Source organism: Taudactylus pleione, unplaced genomic scaffold (genome assembly GCF_031769625.1).
Source record: "Taudactylus pleione unplaced genomic scaffold, aTauple2 ptg000202l, whole genome shotgun sequence".
NCBI classification, from domain to species: domain Eukaryota; kingdom Metazoa; phylum Chordata; class Amphibia; order Anura; family Myobatrachidae; genus Taudactylus; species Taudactylus pleione.
In genome coordinates this window covers 12026230-12051366 of record NW_028284604.1, presented here as the reverse complement: position 1 = coordinate 12051366, position 25137 = coordinate 12026230, and the positions used below count along the sequence as shown (strand labels likewise).

Below are 25137 nucleotides of genomic sequence, written 5' to 3'. Positions count from 1 at the left end.
TATTGTTTCAGCTGCCTAATCTCTATGATTATTTCAGTTTAGATATGCTCTTCTTATATCCTTAACTGCATCCTCCCCCTTCCGATTCCCTTTGTGTGCTCTCCCTTTGTCTTCACTTCCCTCCCTCATAATTATAGTTTGTCATATGTATATTAAACTGCTACCAGGTAGATGATTAAACCACTGTCTTAACAAAAATTAGCAGGTGTTCAAGTTAACCTGTTACTAGTCACTTGTCGCTTGAAGACCCTTATGTGTTAAATGTTCTTTACACACCTTTTATTCTAAGTATTATATACCTCATGTAATCCTTTGTATTTTCTTTATTGTGAAAACAACACAAATTATTAAAAAGAAAAAAAATAGAAGTGCAGACTAGATATATCATTCACTTTAGCTGGAGACAATGGGTTGCTTTGTTCTCTTGAGGCTCAAGAGATTGTACCAGACAGGTGAGTACAACTTGAATTATGTACTACTGGCAAGTCGGCAAGAGAACAGAAAAAATCAACTAAGCTGTAACAGTAATATCATGTGGGTGTGAAGTGTATAGTTCTAATGGCATCTTGATGTCCCAATTTTGGCGGGATTTTCCAGTATTTACAGTTTGATGTAATTTATAACATTATCTTGGCATTGTTAGTGACAAATACAGTATAAATAATACAATAAAAAGTTATGCAATGTTAGTAAAAAAAGACATGTCAAATAACAGATTAGAAATATTAACAAATTAATTTATTAAAAAATGCACACTTCAACACTGCAAAGGCTGCAGACCCAAACACTCTGCATTTGAAGATTTAAACTTTGTAAATACAAAATATAAAAGTAGTGCGAAAAGTACAAAAAGTCCATAAAAACAAATACAGTTCTCAAAAATAAAATTGGCCTTCGTGACATACAGTATTATTTTAAGCAATAGTTCACACAAAGCTAAAACAGACTCCGTAATAAATAGGCAACCTTATTTTGCATTCTAACAGTGCTGTTCAAGAACTGGTTTGCATAGCTGTATTATAAGTGCATATGTCCTATACTTGTGAACTCTAAGTCCACCAGGAGGCTGGGAAACCATGGAATCTACAGTACTGGCCACCAATAGTGGGCCACAAACTGAATAGTCTTGCTCTATGATATTCTATTTTCTTTGATAACATATTGATAAAACCAGTCTTAGGAAACTTGAAAGCTGAAAGACATGGCTCAACTATTCTAGTGCATCATAGATATAACCTTCTGGGGGGGGATTAAAAGTCCTACTTCCACCATTAGGGACGATCAGAGTGTGGCATTCAGGATATCACAACAATATTGCCCATGACCCAATCCTCCCAAGTTGGTTATTATTAACCCTGATGCTCCCCAAATTTATAATGGCAGTGCTCTCAAACATGATAGGCTATATTGGTACTGATATATCATGTTTGATAACCAGGAAATTCCTGCCCCTATCATCCATGAGATCTTACTCAAACTGACCAACTACAAATTTCCTCTTGGCCCACTTCTCTGAACCCACTTCTGCATAATACACAACTGAACTTCACACAGACGTTTTGCTAAGAAACTCCGTATACTGCATTAATCGGGAACATAAAATGGCAGCTTGCTTATGACGTCACCAGCTTCTGTCTGTATTCTGTCGTAGACCCACTTCCGGTTGCAGCGACACTCAGGTCCACACTTCTTGGAGCTGCACTTAGGACAGGGATAGAAACACCCGTAGCAGCTCTCCTCCAGGCAGTCACACAGATCCTGGTTGTTACACAGGAGCTTACCGTGCTTGTCATATTTCTTTAAAGAAACCCTGAGAAAGACATTACAGTTTGTATTACACTACATTATATAATACAGATCAGTCCACAAACCATATGCTCATTAATATAACAGAAAATATATATCATTACAGACAAGAGAGCATTTTAGTAGTTGCTTCTCCTACCCTAAAAATTCAAACATCAAAGAATTACCATGCACTAAAATATCTAATGCTAAAAGCTTAGTTCAGATATACTGTCTGAAGTACAGATGACTGAATCCGTAATTTAGAGACTGAATAGTTCAATTTAAAACAAAATTATTCTTTTTCATTTAGTAAGGCATGTTTTAGTAATGTTATTTTGGTCTATTGTTTGATGCTGTCTTTGAACTCTGTTTATGGAATTTGTACTTCAAAAATATATATATATATATTTATTTCTTTACTGAATCTTTATTTTTTTCAGAGTGATTTCAATGATTAAATAGTTTAAAATTCCTGAAATTCACAATCTCAAATTTTGTCCAATTGTATTGTTCAACCTCTATTTAAACCAACAGTTTTTTATTGTCAACTACTGTTGATCCGGAGTGTGTGAGAGTCATAGAAATCCAAATTAATGTACTTATAAATATCTAAAAAAAGGCAAATCTATATTGAGATATTTCATAGCCCTACATAACAAGGGTCCAATGTACCTGAAGCCGTTTCTGACCCCGTACACTCCCACTAGCTTACTTCCATCTGCAGATGAAGGACTAGCAGTAATAGTTAGAATCTCCCGTAATTCATTTGGGTGTAGAGCTTTTATCTTTGTGGCTCCAGCCAATGCTGAAAGACATGTTGTCCAGGAATGTGTAAATTACACAATTGCAGCTCCGAGCAGTGCCATAGCAGGGCAATTTCCTGCCCTGTGCCAGCCCAAGCCACGAACATGTGAGATCATGATGCTCCGGGCAGCTCTGTGGAAGCTCTACAGGATGCTTGGTGCTGTTCAAGGCACCCTGCAAGCCAAATGCAGGTGCCATGGAGCCATGAGTCACTGCTTGTCCAACCCTAGTCACTACCCTTGCTTCAACTCTCTGGAACTCACGTCCTCACACAGGTAAGAAAATGACAGTTGCTGCACCTCCATGTCAACGTATGGTACTCAGGGGGAAATTAGGGGCAACTTCTCCACTTTATCTCTCTTGAGGATTTGATACTCCTCCTTAGTTTAGGGATGCAGCAAAAAGAATCAAGTCTCTGAACGAGTGACATTATGTCCAGGGCTGCTGAGACATCAGATGGGAACCAATGCTAGAGAGGGCATGGACAAATGCCCCACTCAACATACAGTGCCCTGTGAAGTATATGCACACATCAAATTGGAATTGTTGCTCCAACTCTCAAACACACACCGGTCAGGCCCAGGTAATCTGTAACTGTCCCAACACCCTCTCGGCACTTTGAATATGACTGAGGGAGTTGGGGCCAATATGATGCGATTCCTTTAGAATCACATCACTTTGTCCCTGCCCCCTACCGATAGACCCGTGCTGCATTTTGCCATGAGGGGAGGTGCCTAATAACATGGTGCCTTGTCATGCCCCCAGCTACAGCCTGCAGATACTGCATGGTGAGTGTGGTTGGGAGAGAGAGAGTGTGTGTGTAATGTATGACACATACATATGTGTTATACATTTGTATAATTATATATTTGTGTGTTTATATATATATATATGTATATGTATGTATGTATGTATATATATATATATATATATATATATATAAAACACAAATAAAATATACCAGAGGGCGCTAGGTATAGGTCAATTCAATTATGGGAGTGATTCCATAAACACAATAAGTCCGAAGTTTGTAATTCTTCTCTTTGAAGTTTAGATTAATTCTTTACTCTTGTGTGAAAGTCCAAAGTGCAAGCTTCAAGTGTGACCATTAGATATCTGGAAAATATTTCCCCACATCAAATCACCCAGAAAAGCCAGAGGCCAATCAGTAATACAATTCTTTTGATTTTTATAAAAAAATCTTTATACACTGTTTAAAAGACTGCGCTTACAGCAGGGCTCGACAAATCCCGGGGGCCAGATCGCCATGGCTACCAGATTTTGCTGCCTGGCTACTAGATTTTCCAGTGAGGATGGAAGCAGATCCTCATCAGCTCCGGCGGAGATTCGTGCCTATAGTATTGTGGTGTTCATATCATTCACAGGAGTGACTGCTGTGCCTCTGTCCGTCATGGCCTGCACTGACCACTCCTCTCCATCCTGGCCTGCTCTGATCCTTGTTGTCAGTCCCAGTCTACGCTGATCCTCCTGTACGTCCCCGGCTGTCTACTGTATCTCCGGCTGCATAGAGCTCTCCGGTAGTAGGATCTATGCGTGGCCAGGGATTGCGGAGCGGCGGCTTCAGAGGGATAGTGGTGTGACCACGAGGGGATCTGTTGTACTTTCTGGAACCATTATTTTATGTGAAATGTCCGTTATTACTGGAGGGTGGAGCAGGGGAGCTGTGCAGAGCAGTGAGGGGTCTTCCATGTTACTGTATCCATTCAACTGTGACCATTTTGTGGACTAGTATAGTGTGTATAACAGTTGCATAACACACAGAGCTGTGCTCCTCACTCACTCCTGTAATTTTTTTGGGGGGACGGTGGTCTGGCTCCTACACTTTCATCCTGGCTCCTAGATTTTAGAAAAAATTGTCAAGCCCTGGCTTACAGTATAAAATAAGGTCAACATCCAATATCGCTGTACAGGGAGATGGTAGATAATCCCACCTACACCCTTTCAGGTTTGAGCTCAAACAACAGGGGCCCTCTCAGTATTGGATAGTGCACCTAAATTACCCTACGCTTTTCATCCGTTGGAATTGACTTCCTCAGGGGTACAATATCAATACACAAACACAGGGAATATATATACACGAGGGTGGTTCAAAAAGTAAGGTAACTAGACCTCTCATGTGTGTAATGTTTTCTATTTCATTCTAATTTTCCACCAGGCCAGAGTAGATAGACTACTGCTCCCCCTCACGGCCATTAGACTGCTCCTCATATCAGTCATACCAAGATCAGTTGTAAGATGGCGGGGCTAGTGATATTGCTGACGAACTCAACATCTCAGTGGGTACTGTGCACAACATAATTTGTGAGCAACCGACGGTGAAGTTTGTGTTCTGGCTTCAGGAGCTTGACACTGATTTCTTGCCATTCCAGGCACCCTGCTAGCCAGATGCACTGGTTGCGGGGCAGTGACGGAACCGTCCCCAGGGCTCTCCGCCCTGTGCAACGGCACCCACAGCACCACCATCCTGTTTCCTTGCAAGGAAAAAAAAAGCATCTTAAGTGAGCATTGTATAGTGTGTACCCATCTTAAAATAAGGACTAAGACTAAATTCAAATCCAACAATACTGAGTAGGGCTTGACACTCGTACATACAACAAAATGCTCCAGCAACCTCCAGTGTACTGTCAAGCCCTATATAGTCCCAGAAGTGTCCAGAAGCTCATAGCAGCTGGGCCCTATTGCTTCACCCAAGTTTTCTCTAGTGAAGTTCCTCATTACATCTTAGGGGCATCTGAGTAATTAAATGCTCCCACATTCCCAAGAACATACTGAGACTGAGTTCTGCAGTAGTGGTTAGATGGACATTCTTGTGATATTCCTGCTTCAGTCCTGTCTGATTTCCTTTGTTGTGTATGTCTGCTGTTTGTTTTCATTCAAGGATATTGAATTTCAACCTCTATACGCCCCTACCTATACCTTCTAAACCCTGCCTATAAACCTCTAAAATTGACGCTATTTTCGCACGCAATCATACAGTAAAATAAAGACTTTAGACCTCAAACATGTGTTCCAAAGCACAAAGTATTATTCAAGTAAAGTACAGTCAGTTACACGCTGTGATCTAAGTACAATTTACCGCAAAGAATTATACAGACCCAAGATACAGTCATACATACGCAAGCGCTCTGGGACCAGATTCCGGCATCAGCAAGAGACCTCTGTCAATCAGCAGAATAGACTAGAAACCCAGGGTCAGAGCACACATATTTATACCCCCCCCCCCCCCCAGAAATAGACAACACAATAGAGGAGTTTGTTGCTGATCCCATTGGTTCCCAGTGCGGGTGCATTTGTTACAGGGCATTTAACAGGTTGATTCAAATGGCCACAGTCCAGCCTCCAACAGCTGGTTGCCTTAGTTTCCCCACCTCATGCAAATCTACACTGTTTGTTTTACAAAGTACATTTTGGTTCTTTATGTCTTTACGGTCCATAAGTTGCGAACGCATATTCCGATCTTCACACCGATGATACCGGAAAGCTGTGGATAAAGTGCGGATCAGTATAATATCAAACACGGCTTACTTATCACGTATTAAACCTTCGATACCAAAATAGTCCCTATTTCACAGCATTTGTAATAAATGAGTAAAACGGATCTTTTACTTTATAGCTATGGAACCTTTTGTGTAAGTGTGCATTATGTAAGTATTAGGGATATGGGAAAAGACGCTAGGTAGGTTTATCTGATTTGGGGCAGATTTGCACGCATGCAGCTAATAAACAGCGTTCGCATGCAGGATATTGTGCATTCGCTACTGAGCGTCATGTTAGCAGAGCAACTGTGCGTAATGTGCGGTGTTTATGCATGAGATTCTATCTATGATGGACTTAACATATATATATATATATATATATATATATGTATATACATATACACAAATATCTCATTCCTTACTAACAGTTTCAAACTGCAATGCAAATGTGTTACGGGCAGTGAGCTTCACTTATCAAACAAGGTGGAGAACCCCAGCTGTGAAGCTGGGGCCATTCTGTCTGGGAGTGAGACTAAAACCTGTTTAGGATTCAGACAAATTCAATTGTGTAGATCAATGTCTGGGTTATATTACAATTGCCACAACTATACTTGTCTATATACAGGGATTCCCAATTTGTATGTAAAACACTCACAGTATTCTGGTGTATTGTCTATTCTATTTACTTTTCTCAGGAGGCTGTTTTTCTAGTTGTTTTTGGTAGATTATCAAAAACATTGCCATCTGTACTTAGCTCGTGAGTTGTAACTTAAAATGGCGCTGGTCGCAAAATGGCATCTTTTCTTATTTTTAAGATGGAGTCTAGCTGCCATTCGCAAGATGGCGTCGCGCATGCTAATTTTTACGCTGATTCCGTCTCAGCCACTAATCCAGCTTGGACACATTTAACATCTGATATTGGCCCCTGGCTGACTTACTACGTTTCAGTAAGATCCTTAGTTATATTACAGCCTTCGCTGGGCCATTGACCATGGTCTGTCAGACAATTCTCTTGGTTTCTATATCTTGCTCTGTCCATAAAATATAATCCCTATCTGCATAATATCTGCAACCTACCCATCCTGTCCACTTAGTTCCTGCCCTGGGATTCATTTCTCCACATTTACCGATTAGCGATCCACTTCATTTTTGGACAGAATGTTACCTCTGCTCTGAATGTACAACAGTACACAATAATAGTACTGGTCAAGATGCTGCAAAGGAATTCACTGTCCCATGCTGAGTGTGAATTACATAACCTATCTACAAATGCAGAAATAATTAGATCCTCATATTTCAGTGTATTTAACTTTTTTTCTGTAGCGCATTGTAAAGTGAAACTGAGTGACATCTTTCTGCTAATAGACAGAGGCTGTTACATGTGGACAGACAGACAGACAGAGAGACATCATGTAAGCACAATGGCTGCTGGTATAAAATGACACACAAGGCATAATAATGGCTAGCACATGGTGCTACATTCCTTACTTGCTGGTAGGGTAATATCCATTCATCTGAGACATGTAGGCCTTTTTCTTTTGTTTTCGAGTTTCCGGATTGAAATCTGCAACCTGGGGCCCAGGATTTTGAAAGGCTAAACACTTCAGCTGTCGCTCAATTTGCTGCCAGAACAACAATAGTAATAGTAAAATATTATCAACACCTAAAATATCCATTCTGTGAGGCATTAAAATACTTTAATATGCTATTAAAGGAGCAATGGTGGAGGTATCATGGAGTGGTCTGACAGTAAATGTATTAATCCTTAGTTAACTAGCAATACTGGTGGACCAGATCATACAGCCATCATTAGCAGGTATATATTGCCAAGGGATTTAATCATTGCCAGCTACTGTATATACTTCAATTGCCACTTAATTCTGAAAATTCCCTCACTGCAACTAACATATTCCAAAGAAATAGCCTACTTGACAAATCCTATAAAAAAATATGACAAAAAGAAGCTAAAGGACTACTGTTTTGGGGGTTTTGTTTTTTTGGCAGGTTATTTCACAAATCTTAAGACTAGTAATATAGCCCACATAATCTTGAATTATTTTACGAAGTAAGCCTGTATGAGATGTATCACCCATTTTGTTAAAAAGGCTTTCTTATCAGTTGACAGCCACCAATTGCATAGAAGCCTCTGTACAGTAAGTACCAGCAGTCTATTGCATATAGACCTTCGTAAATGGCATCCACCTATTCCATAGAAGGCTTCGTAAGTGCCAGCCACCTATTGCATAGAGGCTCCGTAAGTGCCAGCCACTTATTGCATAGAGGCTCCGTAAGTGCCAGCTACTTATTGCATAGAGGGCTCTACAAGTGCCAGCCACCTATTGCATATAGGCTCCATAAGTGCCAGCCACCTACTGCATAGAGGCTCCGTAAGTACCAGCTACTTATTGCATAGAAGGCTCTATAAGTACTAGCTACTTATTGCATAGAAGGCTCTATAAGTGGCAGTCACCTATTGCATAGATGGCTCTGTAAGTGCCAGGCACCTATTGCACAGAGATTCCTGCAGGTCAGCCACCTTTTCCACCTATATTCACACCTTCAAGTAATTTAGCTTAATTTAGTCTTGTTGTGGCTCCTGTGAGGAGCAAGATGCTTTTGTCAATGATGTCCATGGTAATTGCAAAAGCTGCTTACTATTGTCCTTTACAGGTATTATCCCTAAGCCTACGGTATTATTGGGCAGTACAGATAGTGTAATGGTTAGCATTACTGCTTCACAGCACTGAGGTCATGGGTTTGATTTCTACTACAGCTCTAATTGTGTGGAGTTTGTATATTCTCCCTGTGCTTACTATAATAACTACTCTCATTGCTTCTTATTGGGTGACCGCATAGTGCTTACATATATTCATCTAATTTACCATAAATTTGGCCCTGCGCTGTATCACATACTAGGCCTGATTCTGAGTTGGATGCAAAGTGGCTGATTTACTACCTTATGCTAATGTGAGTTTCCATAGGGCTAAAGCGAGGATCTGTAGGGCTAACACAAGGATCCGTGCGGCTTCAAGAAGGAAGCCGCTCTACCCATCATATTTCCATCCACAGCCCCATGCTAGGAGCAAGAGATACACCTTAAACAGGCTTCCCTTCTCCATACACATGACTCAGAATAGCACGGAACCCTAGCTACATGCCCACAACACTCCCATGATACTAGCACGAGACAGAACAGTTCTGTGAGATCAGATGGTCGCAGTTCCCGCCCAGAAATGACCATTGCACATAAAGAGAGAGCCGGCCAACATCTGTTCTACTCAGAATCAACCAGAGACGCAAAAATACGTGACTTAATTCTATGCATGTGCTGTATGCTAAAACTTGCTGCTTTCATTTGTGAAAAGAGCTTAGAAACAGAACAGCACCATTGTACGAGCCCCAACATCCAGGCATGTCGCTCTGCATGGTGTATTGAGGCTAGATGAGAAAGGACACATTTTTATATTCTTTTGACACAAATCCTGGTCTGGTTACTGTCTGTGCCTGGGGGAAATATCCTTGCCTCCCTGCTGTGGTGTGAAAGGGGGAAAGTGACTGGAGGAGAACCAGGGTCAGACCTGCTTCATGCTGATGCACTAAAAGAAGGTAACATCAAGGCCTGTCGTAATCCTGTTAACACACCATTGAATACAAATACATTTACTTGGGATACCAAATATGTGTCTATGCACCAGCAAAATGTTAGAATGTTGGCAGCTGTGGCAGTGACTTAAGACACTTGTTGTAATTGTGCTTCTTTGTTTGTTCTGATATTTCTCGAATATAAGTATATCTATGTAGCCATGGAGCTGCAGCGGCTGCAGACACTGCCTCCTAGTAGCTGCCACAGGTGCCAGCTTTGACGGGCTGAGATGAAAGGGCAAAGAGGATGTCATAAAGTAATCATATGACTTGACATGAGTGCAGGGTGACACAAACTCTCCCCATTTAAGCCACCCATGTAGACCAAACTAGATGGATCTGTGACAAATCCTAAACTTGTAGTTAGAACAATTGATCATATCACATGGGGCCCCATTTATTTTGTCAGCCAATGACCTCAGATCACAGGGCAACTACAGGAGCTTATATATGAGAAATCAAAAGCTGTAAGAGCAATACGTACATTGCTTGTGATATAGAGACATATTCATTAATGTGAACTACTGTTATGGTACAGCTAGGTGATGCCAAGTTTTATGCCCTGGAGCAACGTATCGTGTAATTAGTAAAGCTGCATACACACACAACGATTTTGTTACCAACGATTTTATGATCGATTTTAGGAACGATTTTCTGTCAGATTTTTTAAATTGTTTTGAACTATTTTTTTGAACTGCAAACGATTTTTACATATTCCCTTAATGAAAATCCTTGAGTTGGTCAGTCTGACTGAACTATAAACTACAAACGTGAACGCGCATGAACAATAATCGTTCATCGTTTTAATTCAGAAAGTGAACAAGTTTTTCAACGATTGAACGATAAATGATACCGTTAACGATAATCGTTCAAAAAATCGTTGTGTGTATGCACCTTAACAATTACGCAAATTAACCCATGAATTTACTAAATGAAACAACAAGAGATATGGTAAGAACTTACCTTTGTTATCTCTGTTTCTACGAAGTCCATAGGGTCCACAGGGTTGACCTTGGGGTATAGGTTGGGAACCAAATCCGGGCACCACGCAGTTAAAGCTTTTAGCTCCCAGGATGCACTTGGGTCCACTCTCCCTATAACCCCACCCCCCAGCCAGAGGCACCTCAGTTTGTAAGTAGCCAAAGGCCGGAGGAGGAGAGAAAAAGAGAGAGAAAACTGGAACACTCTAGAACCATACTCACAGAAAAGGAGATGGGAAACCGGTGACCAGTAACACAGCCCATATGAAGCCAGGTGCGTCAGGGTGGGCGCCCTGTGGACCCTATGGACTTCGTAGAAACAGAGATAACAAAGGTAAGTTCTTACCATATCTCTTGTTTTCTACTTCAGGGTCCATAGGGGGTCCACAGGGTTGACCTTGGGGATGTCCCAAAGCAGTTCAACCAAGGGTGGGGACGCTCCTGTGCTGAGAGGAGAATCCGTCGCCAAAAAGGAAGCATCCTGAGAGGCAAAGGAAACCAATGCCTAGAACCTTAAAAAGGTATGGACAGAAGACCACGTGGACACCTAGTAAGGCAAAACAGCCGAGGCGCCACAATGAGCCGCCCACGAGGGTTACATGGCCCGAGAAAAAACAAGCCTCAACGACAGAAATGCCTACCCATGGGTAGGCCCCTGAGGAAGACATACGAGGCCATCCAGCCAACATTTCATTATAGGCCGGCCATCGTTTCCTGTGAAAACCAGAAACCGCAGACCACCATTAAGGAGTCCGATTACCATAAGGAACTTGAACGGATCATATAAAGCCAAAGAGGCCAGACCACAGTCAATGAGGCCACACCAGCCGAGAAGACTGGGGACTGAATGGCCGTACCATAAGTTCCAGAATAATATGGAACCTAAAAACCACTCTAAGAAGAAATACAGGGCGAGAGCAACTCACACCCTGACATGATGCCCTCCAGAAGAGGGAGCCACATGAGAACGCTCCCAATTCAGACACTCTCCTGGTTGATTTAAACACCCTGAGAGAGAGAGAGCTTAAACAATAGACCATGTAATGACTATCACAACCAGCGGTTCCATTGACTGTCCCCGGAGGGAACAAAGAACCACTACTAACTCCCCAGGAGTCCCTAGGGAGGACAAGTGGAGGCATAATCCAGAAAACACTCCAAAGGATGAACTGGATACCAGAGCGGAGCAATTCCATATCTTAACCATACCGACAGTGTAGAGATCCGCACTGTCAGGAAGGCCAGGCCAAGGGTGAAACCCAAGTCAGCCGGAAGGAATGCCAGAATATCTGAAAATCCTGGACACCGGAGGATCGTATCAACAGGTACGATACCATAAGAATTATGTATGCCACAGTCCGTGGCAGATCCCAGCAAAGTCTGGCCTATCTGCTCTAAACATCTCAATGAAGACAGAGCCAGGGAAGCCCTAGGACCACAGTAGGGGCGCAGTCAAAGACAAACGATCCAGGTCCAGGGAAAAACAAGGACCCTGAGACAACAGGTCCAGATAGTGAAGCAGTAGGAACGGAGTATCGATGAGGAGACTCCGAAAATCTTAGTACCAGTGATGTCTGGGACGAACTGGAGCCCCCAGAAGGAAAGCCCCTCCGTCTCGAATTAAACTTCCGAAGACCTCGAGGAAGAAGGGAGACCGGAGGACACAGGTACACAAAGTGGAAGGACCACTTCACTGACAAAGAGTAACTGGAGGTAGCTTCAGTATTCCTGGAGCTGGACTGTAACACCGGTAATGTGTGATCAAGTCAGAAGGCCATGAGGATCAATCCCCTCAGGGAGGCCCCCTCTGCTCACCAGGAGTTGAAACCTCTCTTGGAGAAGAGACTAGTCCCCGGGATGCACGTCGCGACGGCTGAGGAAGCCCGCTTCCCAATGGAGAGCTCCGGGAATAAACACGCAGAGTTGGCCAGGAGAAGACCCTTGGACTATGTCAGAATGGATGACATACCTGACATTGCCACCCAACTACCAGTGTTGCCTAGATGGAAGTCACTGTTGTGACACTGTCGGACTGAACCTATTCAGGTTTACCGGGACATATGGGTTAGGCCAGAGTGAAGGTCCAAGACAGCCTAAAGTATCAACAAGTTAAGTGGCAGGGCAGAAACGACAGACGTCCAACTGCCCCGAAACGAATGCGGACCAGACACTGTCTGTAGCAAAGAACACCCTGGACGAGATGGCCATAGCCACCCGGACAGAGACCAACTCACCTCCGGAGAAAGTATCATCGTTCGAACAGCGATCCGATGGGAAAAACTCGATCCATCTGGAGGGGAGTCAATTATGGCAAGGCCTGGAATGGTGATCTGAGCGGACAAACAAAACAAACATACAAATAACACATATATGTTTATGCTCTTTTGTTACTAATGAGAGTGGCATCTTGCTGGTATCTTATCAGCGTTGCTGTGGGTGGGAGTCCGTATGCCCGTTCCTCTCCTAACTGTCCCTTGCTATACCTCAGAATGTCCGGTGATAGCGGCGGTCTTCTCCCTTGCACGGGGTGCCTTCTCACTCCGGAACACGACTCTGCTTGCAGCGCTGTAAGTGCGGCCACGGCAGCCGGGTATCTGCAGGCTCTAGCGGTGAGGACTGTTCCACGTGACTCCAAACTCTCCTGCTCCAACGCGTTTCGGACCTCGCTGGGTCCTTTGTCAAGGATAGGGATTGGGCTGCTCATTGCCTCTATTTATACTGTTCTTTATTAAGTGCTAAGTTAAAACAGGAAGTCTGTACCTTGTGACTTCCTTCTTTTTTTGGTGGCAACCATGTGTTGTCAAATTTTTTTATTTTTTTTTTAAAATAAAATCCACTTTAAAATCCATATATTAGTCATTTGTATTTCTTGCCGGTTCGCCGCTCATTCTATAAATACTATGTGTGTGTAAAATTATTAAAAGGATATTGTCATGTATGAAGATCTATACTAGGAATTCTATGTCATTTTTAAAAATTTATAAAAAAGCTTTTAGTTCAATGTCTATATTCAACCCATATGGGTCCAAAGTTCTCAACATATAGATCCATTTTGTTTCAGTTTTTTTCAATAAAGTGATTATGTCCTCACCCCTCCAATTGGGGGTCACTTTTTGAATGCCCATAAATTTCAAGCCTTCTGGGTTTCTTCTATGATGTTGGTGGAAATGGGCTGATACACTGTGAGTCATTAATCCTTTCTTGATGTTATTGATGTGTTCGTAAATTCGTGTTTTGATTTTTCTCTTTGTTTGTCCCACATACTGTATGCCGCATGGACATTCCAGTAAGTATATGGCACCCTCTGTTTCACAGGAAATTGCATTCAGAATTTTGTGTTGTTTCTTTGTTGTTTTTGAAGTAAATTCCAGAATAGGTTTTGTACCTGTTGTTTGATTTCTACAACCTACACATTTTGTGCAATAGTAGAATCCATTTTTTTCTTTATTCAAAGTGTTTGTAGGTAGAAAACTTCTGGTCAGTTGTTGTTTTAGATTTTTTGCTTTGGTATATATTATTTTTGTTTTTTCCGGAAGTATTTTCTTCACCTCTTCGTCCAGAAGTAAAATATTCCAGTGTTTATGCAAAATCTTTTCAAAGATTGTGTGATTACTGTTATATTGTGTGATGAATGATAATGGTCCGTAATCTTCTTGTTTCTTTGGTTTGTACTTTATTAGATCTTTTCTATTGAGTTTGGACACTTTGTTGATTTCAGATTCCAGATATTCTTCTTTATACCCTTTTTGAACAAAATTACTCTTCATTTCTGTACTTTGTTGTATAAAGGTTGTGTCTTCCGTACAGTTTCTTCTAAGACGGCGAAATTGCCCCCCCGGAATGTTATTAATCCACTTCTTGTGGTGGTTGCTTTGGGCTGGTAGAATGTTATTTCCATTTACCTCTTTCAAATGGTTTCTTGTTTGTAGGTGGTCGTTTTTGACAAAAATTTCTAGATCTAAAAAGATAACCAGTTCTTTGCTGTGGGTCGATGTGAATTCTAGGTTAAGGGTATTGGTGTTCATCATTTTGAAGAATTCCGTTAGTTCTTCCTCCGTCCCGTCCCATATGAAAAAAAGGTCGTCTATGTATCTTCGCCATATTTTTATCTTGTCTAGAAACGGGTTGTTCTGCCATATATGCCTGTCCTCCCACCAAGCTACAAATAAATTGGCATAGCTTGGTGCGAATGATGTGCCCATGGCGGTACCTTTCACTTGCAGGAAGTAGGTGTCCTCATACCAAAAATAATTTTTTGTTAATATGAAATCTATATTGTCCATAATGAAGTAAATTTGTCTGTTTGAAATTTGTGTTAGTGTTGATAAATAGTGCCGGGTTGCGTTGCATCCATCTTTATGATTGATGACTGTATATAGAGATTTAATGTCGCTCGTGCATAATATGTAATTGTTTTTCCATTCTATGGTGTCTAATATCTGGAGCATATGCATCGTATCTTTAAGGAAACTCCTCTGTTGTGATACTAAAGGTTGTAAGTAGTGGTCCACATACTTAGATAGATTTGCCGTCAATGATCCAATACCCGACACTATAGGTCTTCCCGGTGGTTTTTCTAAGCATTTATGAATCTTTGGTAAGTGGTAAAAGGTCGGAATCCTGGGGTATTCTATACTGATGAAGTCGTATTCTTTTTTTGTTATGATGTCCAATTGTAGGCCTTCATCCAATTGTGATTGTAGGATATCTTTGAATTCCTTTGTGGGTTTTTTTTGAAGTTTAATGTAGGTATTTGTATCTGAGAGGAGGTTGGTAGCTTCTTCTTTATACTTTTCCACATCCATAATGACCACACCTCCTCCCTTGTCTGCCGGTTTTATCACAATTGAACTATCTTCTTTTAATTCTTTCAGACTTTGTATTTCTTCTCTTGTGAAATTGTATGATATTCTTTGTTTGTCCGGTAAGTTAGTAATCTCCTCTTCTATCAGTCGTTGAAAAGTGGTTATATGGGGGCCCTTCATATGTGCCGGAAAGAATGTTGATTGGGGTCTATAATCTGTGTGTAGATACTCCCTTGTTTGTGGTATAGCCTCTCTTGTAGGAGCATCTTTCAGAAAATATTTCTTCAGACATAATTTTCTAATGAATTTTTGTGTATCAATGAATAGGTGGAATTTGTTGCTGCTTGACTGAGGTGCAAATTTAAGGCCTTTTTTGAGGACATTAGCTTGGTCTGTTGTTAGTTGTTTGTTACTTAGATTAAAGATGCTTTCTTTGATATTTGCTTCACCACTCCTTATTGTTTTCGAGTACTTCTTTCCTCCTCTTGTGCCTCATTTTCTTTTGTTGAAATGTTTCTTCTCTTTCTGTACTGTGTTGGTATATGGTCTGGCGGTTTTCCTGATCCCCAGCTGATGTCTAAAAAAGTTTCATCATCGTCACTTTCCAAATCTTCTGTGTAGTTTCTTTTTAATGTTCTCTTTTTTAGTGTTTGGTCTTTCTTATCTTCTATAGTCTGTAATAATGTACGGTAGTTGTTGTGTTCTTCTTGTTTTGCATCTAGTGTCCCCTTCTGGTGGGAATCTCTTATTATTTTATATGGATTTGGTTCATTGTAGGTGAAATTTCTCCAGTTGTAGGGTTGATAATTCCTCTTGATTCTTGGTGTTTGTGGTATATGTTTAAGTAGCGGTTCTTTTTTCTTGTAATTGGCTTGAATTTTTGTTTTTTGTACAATTCCATGAGTTTTCTTTTTTTCTTCACCTATTTTCTGATCTCTTCTTTCATTGATTGTTCTAGTGTATGTATCTTTTTCCTCTAAATCTCTCAAAAATTTTCTTTTTTTCTGTTGGATTATGTTCTCCTCTAGTTTTTCAATTTTATTCTTCGTCATTTCTGTCAATTTTCTGTAATCTTCCATGTTCTGAAGTGGTTCGAACTTTTTTTCCACTTTTTCTATTTGTTCATTTATATTTCCTAATGAAAATTGTCGATCTGCAATTATAAGCTTGATGAGATCTTGTGAGCATTTATCTAAAATACCGTTCCATTGTTTATAGAAATCAATTTTGCATGGTTCAAACGTGGGGTTTTTTGATATTCTGAGTCCCCTGGGAATCAGACCCTGTTCCACATATTTGGAAAGGGTTGTGATCTCCCACCACTGTCTCGTCTCCTGTGTATAATATTTTTCCAATTTCAGAAATTGATTGCAGAAGGGACAGTTAGGAGAGGAACGGGCATATGGACTCCCACCCACAGCAACGCTGATAAGATACCAGCAAGCTGCCACTCTCATTAGTAACAAAAGAGCATAAACATATATGTGTTATTTGTATGTTTGTTTTGTTTGTCCGCTCAGCTCACCACAAGCGCTTAAACACTTTTTGCACTATTACTATTTTAATTTTAAGCAGCTAATTAGTCAAGCGCATACACTCCATTTCTTCCAGTTACATATTTATATTGAGTGTTATTGCAGCTATGACATACACCTCACGCCATATTACACACAACTCAAAAAGAAACAAACTAGAAGAAATTTTTTCAACATCGATTATTATCGAACCAGAAATAGAAGAAGAACGATTCTGCAATCAATTTCTGAAATTGGAAAAGTATTATACACAGGAGACGAGACAGTGGTGGGAGATCACAACCCTTTCCAAATATGTGGAACAGGGTCTGATTCCCAGGGGACTCAGAATATCAAAAAAAACCACGTTTGAACCATGCAAAATTGATTTCTATAAACAATGGAACGGTATTTTAGATAAATGCTCACAAGATCTCATCAAGCTTATAATTGCAGATCGACAATTTTCATTAGGAAATATAAATGAACAAATAGAAAAAGTGGAAAAAAAGTTCGAACCACTTCAGAACATGGAAGATTACAGAAAATTTACAGAAATGACGAAGAATAAAATTGAAAAACTAGAGGAGAACATAATCCAACAGAAAAAAAGAAAATTTTTGAGAGATTTAGAGGAAAAAGATACATACACTAGAACAATCAATGAAAGAAGAGATCAGAAAATAGGTGAAGAAAAAAAGAAAACTCATGGAATTGTACAAAAAACAAAAATTCAAGCAATGAACCAAATCCATATAAAATAATAAGAGATTCCTACCAGAAGGGGACACTAGATGCAAAACAAGAAGAACACAACAACTACCGTACATTATTACAGACTATAGAAGATAAGAAAGACCAAACACTAAAAAAGAGAACATTAAAAAGAAACTACACAGAAGATTTGGAAAGTGACGATGATGAAACTTTTTTAGACATCAGCTGGGGATCAGGAAAACCGCCAGACCATATACCAACACAGTACAGAAAGAGAAGAAACATTTCAACAAAAGAAAATGAGGCACAAGAGGAGGAAAGAAGTACTCGAAAACAATAAGGAGTGGTGAAGCAAATATCAAAGAAAGCATCTTTAATCTAAGTAACAAACAACTAACAACAGACCAAGCTAATGTCCTCAAAAAAGGCCTTAAATTTGCACCTCAGTCAAGCAGCAACAAATTCCACCTATTCATTGATACACAAAAATTCATTAGAAAATTATGTCTGAAGAAATATTTTCTGAAAGATGCTCCTACAAGAGAGGCTATACCACAAACAAGGGAGTATCTACACACAGATTATAGACCCCAATCAACATTCTTTCCGGCACATATGAAGGGCCCCCATATAACCACTTTTCAACGACTGATAGAAGAGGAGATTACTAACTTACCGGACAAACAAAGAATATCATACAATTTCACAAGAGAAGAAATACAAAGTCTGAAAGAATTAAAAGAAGATAGTTCAATTGTGATAAAACCGGCAGACAAGGGAGGAGGTGTGGTCATTATGGATGTGGAAAAGTATAAAGAAGAAGCTACCAACCTCCTCTCAGATACAAATACCTACATTAAACTTCAAAAAAAACCCACAAAGGAATTCAAAGATATCCTACAATCACAATTGGATGAAGGCCTACAATTGGACATCATAACAAAAAAAGAATACGACTTCATCAGTATAGAATACCCCAGGATTCCGACCTTTTACCACTTACCAAAGATTCATAAATGCTTAGAAAAACCACCGGGAAGACCTATAGTGTCGGGTATTGGATCATTGACGGCAAATCTATCTAAGTATGTGGACCACTACTTACAACCTTTAGTATCACAACAGAGGAGTTTCCTTAAAGATACGATGCATATGCTCCAGATATTAGACACCATAGAATGGAAAAACAATTACATATTATGCACGAGCGACATTAAATCTCTATATACAGTCATCAATCATAAAGATGGATGCAACGCAACCCGGCACTATTTATCAACACTAACACAAATTTCAAACAGACAAATTTACTTCATTATGGACAATATAGATTTCATATTAACAAAAAATTATTTTTGGTATGAGGACACCTACTTCCTGCAAGTGAAAGGTACCGCCATGGGCACATCATTCGCACCAAGCTATGCCAATTTATTTGTAGCTTGGTGGGAGGACAGGCATATATGGCAGAACAACCCGTTTCTAGACAAGATAAAAATATGGCGAAGATACATAGACGACCTTTTTTTCATATGGGACGGGACGGAGGAAGAACTAACGGAATTCTTCAAAATGATGAACACCAATACCCTTAACCTAGAATTCACATCGACCCACAGCAAAGAACTGGTTATCTTTTTAGATCTAGAAATTTTTGTCAAAAACGACCACCTACAAACAAGAAACCATTTGAAAGAGGTAAATGGAAATAACATTCTACCAGCCCAAAGCAACCACCACAAGAAGTGGATTAATAACATTCCGGGGGGGCAATTTCGCCGTCTTAGAAGAAACTGTACGGAAGACACAACCTTTATACAACAAAGTACAGAAATGAAGAGTAATTTTGTTCAAAAAGGGTATAAAGAAGAATATCTGGAATCTGAAATCAACAAAGTGTCCAAACTCAATAGAAAAGATCTAATAAAGTACAAACCAAAGAAACAAGAAGATTACGGACCATTATCATTCATCACACAATATAACAGTAATCACACAATCTTTGAAAAGATTTTGCATAAACACTGGAATATTTTACTTCTGGACGAAGAGGTGAAGAAAATACTTCCGGAAAAAACAAAAATAATATATACCAAAGCAAAAAATCTAAAACAACAACTGACCAGAAGTTTTCTACCTACAAACACTTTGAATAAAGGAAATAAAGAAAAAAATGGATTCTACTATTGCACAAAATGTGTAGGTTGTAGAAATCAAACAACAGGTACAAAACCTATTCTGGAATTTACTTCAAAAACAACAAAGAAACAACACAAAATTCTGAATGCAATTTCCTGTGAAACAGAGGGTGCCATATACTTACTGGAATGTCCATGCGGCATACAGTATGTGGGACAAACAAAGAGAAAAATCAAAACACGAATTTACGAACACATCAATAACATCAAGAAAGGATTAATGACTCACAGTGTATCAGCCCATTTCCACCAACATCATAGAAGAAACCCAGAAGGCTTGAAATTTATGGGCATTCAAAAAGTGACCCCCAATTGGAGGGGTGAGGACATAATCACTTTATTGAAAAAAACTGAAACAAAATGGATCTATATGTTGAGAACTTTGGACCCATATGGGTTGAATATAGACATTGAACTAAAAGCTTTTTTATAAATTTTTAAAAATGACATAGAATTCCTAGTATAGATCTTCATACATGACAATATCCTTTTAATAATTTTACACACACATAGTATTTATAGAATGAGCGGCGAACCGGCAAGAAATACAAATGACTAATATATGGATTTTAAAGTGGATTTTATTTTAAAAAAAAAATAAAAAATTTGACAACACATGTTTGCCACCAAAAAAAGAAGGAAGTCACAAGGTACAGACTTCCTGTTTTAACTTAGCACTTAATAAAGAACAGTATAAATAGAGGCAATGAGCAGCCCAATCCCTATCCTTGACAAAGGACCCAGCGAGGTCCGAAACGCGTTGGAGCAGGAGAGTTTGGAGTCACGTGGAACAGTCCTCACCGCTAGAGCCTGCAGATACCCGGCTGCCGTGGCCGCACTTACAGCGCTGCAAGCAGAGTCGTGTTCCGGAGTGAGAAGGCACCCCGTGCAAGGGAGAAGACCGCCGCTATCACCGGACATTCTGAGGTATAGTAAGGGACAGTTAGGAGAGGAACGGGCATACGGACTCCCACCCACAGCAACGCTGATAAGATACCAGCAAGCTGCCACTCTCATTAGTAACAAAAGAGCATAAACATATATGTGTTATTTGTATGTTTGTTTTGTTTGTCCGCTCAGATCACCACAAGCGCTTAAACACTTTTTGCACTATTACTATTTTAATTTTAAGCAGCTAATTAGTCAAGCGCATACACTCCATTTCTTCCAAGGCCTGGAATGGAACTGAGCACATTCCACCCTACCAAAAGGTAGACACTCTGGTAGACCGCGCATCACAAAGAGTAATGACATATGTCGAATGCGTAGATATCCGCACACTCCAAGTTGAAGAGTGGAGATCTTGTCTTACGCCAGAAAAATTCTCAGAGTCTGAGAATCCAGCAGTGCTCCCAGATGAAGAAAACCCTGTGAGGGATGTAGGGAGGACTTTTTCTCCGTTGACTAATTATCTGTGCCGAGAAGAAGCCACGGTTATCCTGACCTGGCGGTAAAGTACCTTGGTGATCCTGCTAAAAGCAGGAGACCGTCCAGAGAAAGGAGCATTCGGATACCCTGAACAGGTGAACTGTCAGAAAATCCATAAGGCTGGTAAACCCCGGTGGAGTTGAGGACAGTCCCAAAAAGGCAGAGCCCGAAACTTACAAGTGTTGCTGTGGCACAGCAAACCTGAACCCATGCTGATGAGAGGGCGCAGTACGTACCCATAGGTACGTATCCTGAATACTCAGATATACCCTAAAATCCCCAGGTTCCAAACGTCGGATGGTGGAGCATGGACGATTCCACCTGAGTCCAGGCACCGTTGGAATCTGATTCAGGGATTTGAGACAGAGTATAGGCAAATGAGGACCAGTCGGTCACCGCCCCAGAAAGAAAGTAGAACAACCAGTCCCTCACTGAGATAGTGAGGTTGGCCGAAATTGCTCTGCTTACCACAAAGACTGTATAGCTTTCTGGGATTGTAAGGCCCTGATCAGGTCTGAAGAAGGGCCCGTGTAACAATGCCTGTGAGGAGGCTGCCTGAGCAATGAGGGGCCGTTGAGAATCGGTACCTCACTCTGGAAATTCCCCAGATGTAGACCTGTCCCGTCAGGCTGAGGGTATATCCTCAGGTGTAGAAACAGGGTCATCCGGAAGTCCAGGACTGCTCGGTACTGGATATGGTGGCCCCCATGGAGGCCGACAGCCTAGGAAAAAACAGGCCTTTAGGCTGACCCTGAGGACAAAAAGACTTAACAGAGTTAGTCCGAATGTAGTGGGAGTAGCTAAAGACGGTATCTCCCCATTAGTGATACTGCCAATGATGCAACGATCTTGTCAAGGTCAGGACCAAACAAGATCTTCCCCATGGAAGGAGTGTGCACCTCTGCTTTCCCATAACGCAGCCATAAGGTACTGCGGCGGATACAGACGCCGCCGAAACCCTGAAAGTTAGAAGACCGGCATCCCATGAGGTAATCCCACATATGACCACTGCATATTTTATGTGAGCGGCAAAAGATATTTGAACCTCAGACGTGTTGGAGGGGAAAAACGTCACAAAAGCATCACCATGCGATGGCCATGGTAGGACGGGCAACAGGCCCTGAAAACGAGTACATTGATTTCAGGCAAAGTTACCACCTACGGATCCGTAAAATCCGTCCAGGCCGGGATGGGAGGCGTATTAATGCCTGTAACCCGATGATTAACATACAAATCCATCCCAGAAGGGGATTTCCATTACTTGTGAGGACCCTCAGGGAATGGGAAACAGGAGGCCTTTGTGACTCCTCGTATCTGGCGACAGCCAGACTCCCGCTATGAGATCCACCCGCTGGGCAGAAAACGGGAGATGTATGATACAGGTGCAGGATCGACATTCTCTATATCCAGAATGAACCTGGCTACAGCCCCAAAGCAGGGATAATAATACTTGAAATCGGCTCCCCCCATGTGAGAGGGAAAGAGCCGAATATACCATCCAGTTCACGGCAGAGCCACTGGTCAGTAACCACAGGGCGTATATCACGCCAATTAGTATTTCGTATAAAACGACATCCACCAGGGTGGCCGTTGTGGTAATCCCTGCAAGGGGAATGACAGACCGATGTGGTATCGGAGGTAATTCATGTACTGTGAAAAACCCCGGCGGGGAGCGACAGTCTGTTGCACAGGGGTAAATTGCAAGAAATTGCGAGATACCCCGAGTTCAAAAGGGCAGTATGGTGAAGTAACTCCAAGCGAGTGACGACAATGGGGCCCGCCCGGCCATCCTCAAAGGAGAGGATCCAGAGAAATAAACCGCCCTTTAAGGGGGTCGTGCAAGGGACCCCGCACCAGATGGTGCCGCATACATAAACCTTTCTGAGTTAAAATCCTCCGCACTAATTCCTGCAGGCTATGACTTGCAGGATAGCAATAATGGGTGCAGTATCGTGTGCAATCTCCTGGTCAGATATATCTGACTATCTTGACGGAAATATTAAGCAGCGCCATACCGGTCCTGACTGACGCTAAGATTAGCTGCAGGGACCCATTATCAGCGTATGCAACTCACAGTTCCATCTAAAATATGGCAACGTGCAGCACGCAACAGTATGTGACAAACCTCACAGATATTAACAAATATATATATATGTGAGGTCTCAGAACCACCCCAGGTACACCTGTATTAGGGCAGATAAAGAAAAGGGATAGATATACACTGACAGGTGAGAGAAAAAGCAGACAGTCAGCACTAGCATAAGTCACATACAATGCAGAAAAATATATATACATACATAAGCATGACATATAATATACTGCACAATGTCGCTACATTCAACTGCCCAGATTCAGTGTCTGGGAAGGCTATAGCGCTATGTACACTCACCCAAAATGGCCAGGTACGCAGGGGGACTGGGCTCACTGACATCCTAAGAGTTCTGCAGCACCACAGAGAGAAAATGGCCACTGGAGACCTCAGAAGAAGCGTGGCCCGCGGAGGAAGCAGCTCAGCGACGCCAGTCTGTATTATTGAAAGGCGCGCTGAGCTGAGGGGAGGAGCCGCTAGACAGGGAAGGCTTCCTCCCCTGGCTAGCAATTAACCCCCCGGGATGCCGGCTGCCGCTGCCGCTATAATCCCTGGTGGGCTGTGGACACGCGGGGTATGCCTCCATGGAGGGGGAGCCCGCCGCCACCGCTAGCGCCTCCGGTCTGTCCCCAGAGACCGGAGGCATAAGGCTGCATATTCACACGTGGATCACCGCAAGCGGTGACCACGCGACTTACCTGTCCCCGTCGATCCGGCAGCAGCCCAGGGATTCCTCCAGAGCCCGGCTAGTACAGACTCTGGGGTCCCGCTGCGATCCCCAGATCTGTACTGGCGTCGCAGCGCCGGCAGGGTGTAGGAGCGGCAGCTCAGACGTCCATTGGACAGTCTGATGCTGCCGCTCTGAAGAGTAGTAAAAAATAATAAAATAAAACTCTTTTAAGCTTAGGGGCTGCTAAGCAGCCCCCCTGCAGTAACGGTGACCCAACTCCGGCCGGGCACCAACTTAAACTGAGGTGCCTCTGGCTGGGGGGTGGGGTTATAGGGAGAGTGGACCCAAGTGCATCCTGGGAGCTAAAAGCTTTAACTGCGTGGTGCCCGGATTTGGTTCCCAACCTATACCCCAAGGTCAACCCTGTGGACCCCCTATGGACCCTGAAGTAGAAAATGGGGTGTGCTGTAAACCCCTTAATTGTGCTTATATGGATGTTGTGACCTATGTTAGTGGTGTTCTAGATACACGTCCAACAAAGTCTGGATTTATTTATGCTTTTGCAAAGTTTAAAATTATACTGTTATGAATTTAAAGTCTTACCAGCAGCTTCTGGACTCCGGGATAGTCATCCTTAGTGGCGTCTGTCTCCGTCCCCTCCTCATTTCTCACATTGTTCAATTTTTCACTCATCTAGAAATGTGTGAGATTGAAAGAAATGGTTTATAAAACCCAACCCTATGTGATATCTGTTACTTTGTTTCCTCTTTGTGAATAATATAAATACATACCAAAGTGTGATTTTCAAAAAACAAAGAAAAAGCAAGGATTCCTGTCTGGTGCATTTTGGGGATCATAATAGTTTAAATTTATTTCTCTGATTGCATAATAAAATATAGCTTTTATTTTTATTATTTAAAAGGTAATATTTGGTCCAAGATAGTAGAAGGCGAAATGTTTAAAATAAATAGAGTAAGATATACGTGATATATATATATCTATGTA

The 25137-nt window shown here is 41.5% G+C and overlaps 1 protein-coding gene across 1 annotated transcript; it reads right to left on the bottom strand.

Moving 5' to 3' along the window:
• Window positions 1-1584: 1584 nt before the first annotated feature.
• Window positions 1585-24825, bottom strand: ARL14EPL (ARF like GTPase 14 effector protein like). The gene is made up of 3 exons (XM_088477729.1): window positions 24736-24825; window positions 7578-7711; window positions 1585-1810 (listed from the first exon to the last, which is right to left on the bottom strand). Exons 1-3 carry the CDS (start codon window positions 24823-24825, stop codon window positions 1585-1587), a joined length of 450 nt encoding a protein of 149 aa, XP_088333855.1.
• Between the last annotated feature and the right edge of the window lie 312 nt (window positions 24826-25137).